Genomic DNA, 9,423 nt, shown 5'->3' on the forward strand with positions numbered 1-9,423 from the left:
CTTTTGGTATGATTTCAGCCATCTGGATTTTAACTGATTAGATATTCATGTATTAAACATATCCAACCTGGCAGGTTTCCAATATTGGTCCAAGCCATGTGCTTTAGGGTTGAGACATCTGTGGAATAAAGAAGACAGTGATTACGTCCGAGTTCTGAACAGCGTATCATCTTCATGGAATAAACAGCATGAATAAGCAATACATTTGCCCTCAAAACATTTTTCAGCAACTTTAAGATAAACTGGCCACGACAAATCTCTTGAGCTACAGGTTCAGCTTCGTCTTTCGACAGATTTCCACATCTGGGCAGCTGTTGTGATAACATGTCAGGCCAATGGAATAGTAAAAAAGTGGTCTTGTATTTATCTAAACCTCTTCACCTTGATGTATCCAATCAAATGATGAGGTACTTGTGAGGACGCTGTGAATGAGTGATGACAGGGCTACACGGAAGACAATCAATTTATTTGTGTTGATTGCCAGATGCAGTCATGGCGTATTCCTGTCGGATGATTTCAGGAATGAAAAGTGTCTGATTGCGAATTGTTGAAAGGGTCTGCACTCCGTCATTACACAGCATGAAGGCAGCCTGCATTGTGTTCAAAAGGTTACATCATTTGTCTACAACTGAACAGGATTTTTCATTTACATAATCAAGAAGCTGAATTATCCAATTAAATCCATCATCTATAAAACCACACAATTAAAAGAATAACGAGATAAAATATTGTATTTCTATTGGCACAATTTATATTTTTGTCTTTATTGGTTGTTGTGTGTGTTCATCACTAATGGCATATGACAGAATACATTGACCAACATGAAAAGGAAGCGTGGGGATTGGATTAAGTGCAGCGGACTTTGAGACAATCACCAACCACGGCCGACCAACCAGCCAGACCTGCCGGACCAAACTCCACCAAAGTGCCCCATGAGAGAAGAGGGAGGAGAGCCCAGATGGAAGCTAAGCTAACCCAGCTAGGACCTGAGGCTGATCCACTACACAGCACACAGTCAATGTTTTTCCTCACGTTGTATTTTTAATGTGAAGATGTCGGCCATATTATCTACCAAGAGAATTGTTTTTGTTGGGCTACAACCAAGTTTCGTCGCGCATCCCTGTGTTGCATTATGACAATAAATGGTCCTTGGAAAAATAATAAAGTTTTAATTTTGTATTATAAGCTGCTTGAAGCTAGTGTTAGTATGTTGAACAGGTCATAATTTATGTTAAGAGGCTTGTTGTCTTTATAATATATTTCATGTTTAATGTATTTTTCTACCAATGCACAAATACTGTTTTATATTCAAGGTAGGGCTGGGCGATATGGCCTAAAAAAAAAATCTCCGATTTTTTTACAAAAAATCCGATTCACGATTTAAATCGATTTTTTTTCCCCAAAATTTTTTGCAGATGACAGAAGCTGTTGAAAACAATTTTTTCTTTTATTTTGTGATGATTTTCCCAAGTAGGTTGATAAAAATAAAGTGCAAACAAAACCTGAACATTGTAGAAAGGTGCCTGTAGTATACAAAAAGTATTTGGTCACTCTTTTGTTTGCCTGAATCATTTAAATATAAAATTAAATTAAACATAACATTAAATGGCATTAAATAGTAGCCTTCCATTGTAAACAACTGTGCAAATGTAACTTTTTACAGTAAGCTTTTCTAACTGAATACACTGATACAAACACAGCATGAAATAAAATGTATATGACCCTTTAACATTCACATTTTCAAAAGTGCAACATCTGATCTAACATCAACATAACATATTTTGCACAGTAAATAAGTGCATGTAAACAAAATCAAGTGCATTCACAACATAACCAACAGTATTAAACAGTAGTGCATGTTTTTTCTAAATATTTTTTGCCAGGAAGACAAGCCTGTCTACTACCTCTGGCTTCAGGCATGCACGGTGGCATGTAACAATGCCCCCCCCCCACACACTGAAAAGCCTCTCAGAGGGGGCACTTGTAGCTGGCACAGAGAGGTATTTCTTTGCTAAAGTACTTAGCCTTGGAAAGTTAAGTTGGTGACGCTTCCACCAGTCAAGTGGATCGGTGTCTGGGTCAACCTGCTGGACCACAGGTCAGTTGTTGCGGAGTAGAATGACATCCCCTCCAGCTCCGCAGAGATCCTTTGGCGTGTACTATTGTACAGCCGAGGCAAGGCAACGTCAGAAAAATGTTTACGGCTTGGTAGCACGTACCTGGGGTCCAAAGCTTTGAGACGGTGAATAAACCCCGGCTTTTCCACGGTGTATATGGGCACCATATCTTTTGCGATATACATCGCGACTGCATCCGTGATGGCTTTCCACCGGGCACTCTTCTTCTCATGCGGAGTACAGTTGGTGAATGTCTCCAAAATGCTGGGTTGTTGTTGTGAGGTGGCGGCGGCGGCGGCCAGCAGTGAAGCTGCTGGCCGCCATTGTTTTAGTTTGTAAACAATGCGCGCGCACTCTACTACGGGAACCCAACGGGGGGGAGGGGTGGGGGCGATTTTCTCGATTTTCAATAAAACACATCGCCTTAAAGCACACATTCGAATTAATCGATTAAATCGATTTATCGCCCAGCCCTAATTCAAGGTAATAAGCATAATATAACTGTGCCTATCTAGAATGAAGAAAAAATGTGAAAAACATCTTTGTTATTCTGAATGGCTAATATACTTCCTTTAGCAATATCTTTTATGTAGAAATCCTAAATAGATTCAGTATTACGGCCTTTAGGCAGACAGTGCCATTCAGACACAAGATAGAAACACTCCAAATGTTAGACTTTATATATTAGTGACGTAAATTGAGTCACTTTTGTTTTGATGATGAGGTTGAAGAACCTTGCCAACTGTAAATTAGTTGTTTTAGTTGATAAAGTAAGTTTTAAAAACTTAGTTCTTGTTCTTTACCCTGTTAGTGCGACCCATCTCACAGCAGCTTTTAGGCATTTTTCTGTTATTTGCTAGCAGACAAAAGTGACAAGGAGGCACCTTCACACAATACAAAGTCAACGGAGAGCGATGGTTCGTTTCCCCTCAGGTGTGGCCGGGACAAAAAGGAATTCCTTAAACAGTCAATTTGTTATGTTTAAACTTAAAAATCTAGTAGGTAGATATGTTATGAAGAAACCTGGAGAACTTTAAAAAAGGTACAATATGCTGGCATACACAGCATTCAAAGTCGGCCCAAACTCAACGAGCAGCAAGAGGAAGAGAGCGTGAGAAGCGTTAATGAGAACAAAGCAGTGACTTTAGAGAAAGAAAACATTGTTTTCTGATTGATAATGGAGGCCACTTTGGAAAACGCCAATAAAGACACCCATCTGCCCTGCGGGAGGGTGTTGCATTGATGGGGTTTTAATGAAGGCAGACAAAAGGCACGCTTCATCTCGTTGGCTTTGTGTGTGGGGGGCCTAAGCACATAAAAACAAGGTCATAACAATACTGCTGCTTTGTATCATACAGATAGAGGGAGCCTTGTGCCTCAGGTGTGACAAAGCAGCTGTGTTTCACAACTTGAAACACCACTTCTGATCGTTGGCTTCAAAACTGTAATATTAGAAGTCTATTGTACAGATGTTGCTGTAGTTGTGTTCTCCCCCTGCAGCATCATAATCATCTACTCATCCTACTCTAATAGTTCATATCAATGCCAAGATATATTAATTTAAACAATTTTATTCTGATTTATAAAACTTTGCAATGTTTGTATGCATGTATATTCTGTACCCCCTCATGTATGTAAAAAGATGAAATATTAGATAATTCCACTCAATATACATAACACCACTGTTTTGTATTTAATCATATCGGTGAAATAAACTAAGAGATGGTCCCTGGTGAGAAGCAAACCAGGGATTTCCATTCCAATTTAATTTCAATCCTTTTTCTGTAATTCTACTGTGGAGTATGTCAGAAACGATATGCTGTTGTTAACCTGAGGCTGTATTTTAAGGTATTAGGATGGAAGCGCAGTAATTGAGTGCATGAATGGAGCGTTGAAGTTAATTCTTGTCAACACTGTGTCACATCCCCTTCGCGATGGAGACAAGTGTGATGTCAACCTCATCAAATGCACATGCATGTGTAAAACCCGAGAGATACAGTCGTGAGTGAGTTTTTTCCCTTTAGACTGACAGGCTGACTGTCCGTCTTCTTAATTGCTGCACAACAACAGCTCCCTGACCAGCGTCAGAGATGTAGCTGGAGTGTCGCCGACAAACACCAAAGATAAGATTAGGCAGAATACTAGGAAAGTTAAATGAGGTACCAAAGTCTGATCAGGTGATACTTGGATGACGAACTGGTAGGCAGGCATCACACAATGCTGCAACATCAGTCGGGTCATATCTCCGTCCTCAGTCACCGGTTCTGAGGGCATCGCGAATCCCTCTTCCATACGCTCCTCTGACATGTTCAGCAACTGTCAGGTAAAAAAAGCATGCAAGAGAGAATAGATCAAAAAAATATAACCTTCTACTTTCAAATAATCACTTGCCTTAGACTTCAAGTGTTCCACTTTGGCATTCAAAAAAGTACATTACTGTTGTACAATTTAGGATCACTGACCTGCTGCATTGCATGATAAAATGGGAGGCGATTGTTACACCGTCAGCCAATATAGAGTAATTATGGATAAAAATTATATTTTGTTCCTGCAGCTTTTATCATGAAAGGCTTAGAGAATGTTGTTCCTGCTCAAGAAGGAAGATACATACCGTCTCAGCACTTCAGCCTAGCTTCAAATGTCTCTTACTGTATGTTTTAAGATAGTTTCATGTTTTTTTTACCTGTAGCACTGTGCCCAAAGACAAATTCACTGAACGGATTAGTTTCAATGATAATGTTGTGACTACAGATGAAAAATAGCCTCTTGGCTAACTCTGGTGCATTCACAGGAATGTTATATTAATGTGCACTGTCCCTACCAAATAAACCAAGAAATAAAATTGTACCACTACAATTTAGTTAAGGCATTGCAATATATCGCTGCATCGATATGATGATATGAGACTACAATTCTCGTCTGAGATTTTGATTACCGTAAAAAGGCATTAGTAAATATTTTGTGAAAGCACCAATCAACTCTACGATATCGTCGCAATATCGATATGGAGGAATTTGCTCCAAATAAATATTGTGATATTTAGATTTTCTACATATCACCCAGCCCTAATTCTAGTTTATATAAACTAAAATGTATCAAACCACCTGTCATAACTGCACAGTGGGAAAAAAACTAAAACTCACATCCTCCACCCGCCACAGGTCATTGCTCAAGCCGTCGGTCTGACCATAACTGATTGCATTCTTTAGGAAATCAGTCCCACTGCCATCATCCTGAGAAAAACAAAATAACACCAATCAACATCTCAAAATAAGTGTCAGTGGAAAACAACAGATGGCACTTGTCATTTGATAGAATCCTGATGAATGCAGTACTTACATCGTCTGCGTCCTGCAAAACTGCAACAAGCAATCGGATGTATTCCGTCGCAGCTTTCAGTGTGTCCACTTTACTGGGCTTCCGGTCCGGTCGCATTAGTGGCACCATGCGTTTCAAGCGGGAGAACATGGTGTTCAAGTTCCTAATCTATACAGAGAAGAGGCTGAAGTTGCACATTACCTAGCCAGATTAGAGCAACAAAAAATGTTATCCTACGTTCTGTTACCAAAACACAAGCCCGTGCTTGGATATATAGTCAAATATAAGAGTCCAAACTTTGGGCAGGACCAGAACTGATAGGGAAGTGTTCCCGACCCACGTTTACACTTATCACATGGGGGAGAGGTGTGATCTACATTGAATTGTACTAAGGCATGTCTGGCATTTATAGAGCTACGATACATAATATAAAGATTAGCCTCCCATACTACAACAGAGGTTTCAGTACCGAGTTCCTGATCCCAATCGATTTTCATTTTGTCACTGGAGACCTCTACATGAACCTGTGTAATATCATACAAGTAAGAGATTGACTACTTAGTGCCGGGTACATGGCGAAGAACGCGGACCAGTATATTATATTTGGGTGTATGCTCATAGAGAGGTATATGGTCCATAATAAAATGTCTAATCTGGAGGTACCTATAGAAATGTGCTGATGTTAAACCATGGGTCCGTGATAATTGTTGCAAAGACACAAGGTTTCCCTCTGAATACAAGTCCATTATCGTGAAATTATTTCTGTCTTTCCAGATAACAAATAACAATAAAATCAATAGGGTTCTGTATGTCAACTGCAGCAACCCAAGCCAGCACAGGTCTTTAAATACTGACTCAGTCAACCTTTGAGAGTTGAGTTTCAAATAGATGTATCTTAGCCCACTGAATGTTACTATCTCTTTAAAATCATCCGTACAAATCTTTACTGTCAGAATACTATTATATAGGCATATATACGCCAAGACACCAAGATAAGACAGTTATATTACATCATAAACCAATACCTCCATTTATTCAATTCCGTGGTTTAACAGTGTTTATGGAAAGGTTTGCGTTCTTCCACTTTGTGCCAAACTACATTTACAAATTTTAAAAGGGTCAGGCTTACTGCCAAATACAGAAATCTTAAAACAAGATTTAGGCCTGGACGTTAATTGACCTAATGTCCACGGGGAATTCTGTATTTAATCATGTTGCAGCCGTGTTAAAAAAAGAAAAAAAAGCATGAAAACACACCAGAACTCACGTTTGCCGACAGTGGTTAGCATATTTCGCCCAAAAGAATTGAGCTAACTTTAGCTGGAAAACCTCAAGGCTGAAATGTATTACTGCTGTGCTACAGCTAGTTCGTATGATAGGTGGTGCGTGAAATATAATGCCGGACAGTTTTTAATACGTTTTAACGATATAGCGTTATAGATAATGTTAGCTAGGGAACAGCTAACATTAAGATGGAGAACAGCTAACGTTAAAATAGGGAACAGCTAACATTCAGAGAGGATACCACCACCATGCCAACATTCACAGCAAAGCTGCTGACCTCAGATCTGCGGATTTCGATTACAGAGGACAGGATACTCAAAAAGCTCAGATCCATCAGAACAGACAAATCCCCGGGGCCTGACCAGATCCACAACAGATTACTCAAGGAAATGGCTGATATCCTTGTTTCACCATTGTGTAGCCTGTTTAACACAAGTCTAGCCAGCGGTGAGGTACCCGTACAGTGGAAAACGGCAACAGTAACCCCCATCTTCAAAAAAGGCGACAAGTCTGACCCAGCAAACTACAGGCCCATCTCACTCACGTCAGTAGGATGCAAACTCATGGAAAGACTGATTGCTGAAGACATCATGGAGCACCTGAAATCGAACAACCTTCTATGCAAGCAACAGCACGGCTTCATGTCCGGCAGATCAACAGTTACTAATCTACTGGAAGCAATCGACATCTGGACTGAAGCCCTTAGTCACGAGCTTCCAGTCGATATTCTCTTCCTAGACTACGCTAAGGCCTTTGACACGGTTCCACATGAGAGACTTCTCCTTCAACGTTCAACCTTTGGCATCCAAGACAACATACTTCAATGGATCCGTAACTTTCTTACCAATCGCAGACAACGAGTAGTGGTAAATGGACAATTCTCAGATTTTGCAAGCGTCAACAGCGGGGTACCTCAAGGCTCAGTACTTGGCCCTTTGCCGTTTGTACTATTTGTGGCTGACATACCGGATTTCCTCAACAACTTTGTCCTGATGTTTGCCGATGACACTAAGATCTTTGAAGTCATATCACAGCTACATGACACGCAGCACTCCAGTCTTCAGTGTGATTTGGACCATCTCCAATCTTGGGCCCAAACAATGTGCATGTTATTCCACCCAGATAAATGCAAAACAATGCACCTCGGGAACACCAACCCACAACTCACATATACAATGAGGGACAACGACGGCACAACCCACCAGCTTCAAATCACACAAGAAGAGAAAGACCTCGGTGTAATTATCGACCGCAACCTCTCATTCTCCAGGCACATCCAAACCCAGGTATCCAAGGCCAACCGAGTGTTAGGAGCAATCAAACACACGTTCCAGTTCTTGGATCAAACATCATTTCTCCACCTGTACAAATCCTTGGTACGTCCTCACCTTGAGTACGCCTCAGTCGTATGGTCGCCCAAACTCAAGCGGGACAAAGATGCCCTGGAACAAGTTCAGAGACGCGCAACTAGACTAGTGCACGGCCTCTCCAACCTCTCATACCCAGAAAGACTTGCTAGTCTCAACTTGCAAAACGCTGGAATTTCGCCGTAAACGAGCAGACATGGTCCAAACTTTTAAAATACTGACAGGAATCGACAGCGTACAGTCTAATAGAAGTTGTCAAGTATGTGGCAATAGTATGTTCAAAAAATCCCTCAGCACCAATACAAGAGGTCATGCTCTGAAGCTACAAGTACAACACCAGCCTGGTCCACGGAAACCTTTTTTCTCTAGAACACCACCAGTATGGAACAGCCTGAGTCAAGCAACAGTTAGTGCCTCCTCAGTCAACGCATTTAAGACCAGCCTAGGGAGAGAATGGCAACACCATCAAAGCCAACACCAACACATATTTTCCTACTAATTCACCGTCCAGTTTCACGTTCTTCACCAACATATCTAACAAACCTTGAGACTCAACGATTTACGTATGAGGATCAAGCCATCACCTTGGTTAGGGTCTCAATACTCTTAAAGGGTACCTAATGACCTTTACCAAAGATAAATTAAGCTAGGGAACAGCTAACATTAAGCTACTTGTTAGCTAACGTTAAGCTACTTGCTAGCTAACGTTAGCTGAACTGACCGAGTTTGAATGCTGAGCTTCTGCGCAGTAGAGTAGCTCCCCTCCTGTCAAACACATTACCAAACAGTTATTCGTGTTTAATACAGTGTCTTTTAAAATGAACACTCACTCTCAGTCGTTCCTTGGCGTTGACCAGCTCTCTCTTTTTCACAGTATGATTAAAGTCCTCGGCGACGAAGTACAAGCCGTCCTTTTCCCGTTTGAACTTCTCAATGCTGCTGTATGCGGGGAGCGCAGATTCGCCTGTTAACCGCTTCAAACAATCGCTCATTAATTCCTCCTCCGGCACCTTCATTTTAAACGAATTACATATATTGGACTTTACAGCCTGTTGATTCGGTTATGGCATTTTTCCCCCTACGTCCTAAATCACGTTCTCATGTAAAGAGCGCAAAGACAGGAGAAGAGCGAGCTGCTGTGAACACACCTGCGCTACGTCTGTAATTAGTCCCCTGCGGCAACTTCAGGATGGATTTAATGGTTATACACGTTTCCGCTATATCGTTTTCCCACTATGGAGGCAAAAGAAGCATTGTATGGAGGCCTCGATGTGCTTTTTTAAAGATCATTTTTTGGAATTAGAAGAACTTTACTAACTTAACAGGAAAAGTTGAAT

At 40.9% G+C, this 9,423-nt stretch overlaps 1 protein-coding gene across 1 annotated transcript; it reads right to left on the reverse strand.

The window, feature by feature from the left end:
- Window positions 1–4,035: 4,035 nt before the first annotated feature.
- Window positions 4,036–9,102, reverse strand: figla (folliculogenesis specific bHLH transcription factor; the record flags this gene model as incomplete). The annotated part of the gene is made up of 5 exons (XM_079270747.1): window positions 4,036–4,044; window positions 4,281–4,433; window positions 5,261–5,350; window positions 5,457–5,603; window positions 8,917–9,102. 5 exons carry the CDS (start codon window positions 9,100–9,102, stop codon window positions 4,036–4,038), a joined length of 585 nt encoding a protein of 194 aa, XP_079126873.1.
- Window positions 9,103–9,423: the final 321 nt, after the last annotated feature.

This window comes from Melanostigma gelatinosum, assembly GCF_949748355.1.
Source record: "Melanostigma gelatinosum genome assembly, chromosome: 6".
Taxonomy (NCBI): domain Eukaryota; kingdom Metazoa; phylum Chordata; class Actinopteri; order Perciformes; family Zoarcidae; genus Melanostigma; species Melanostigma gelatinosum.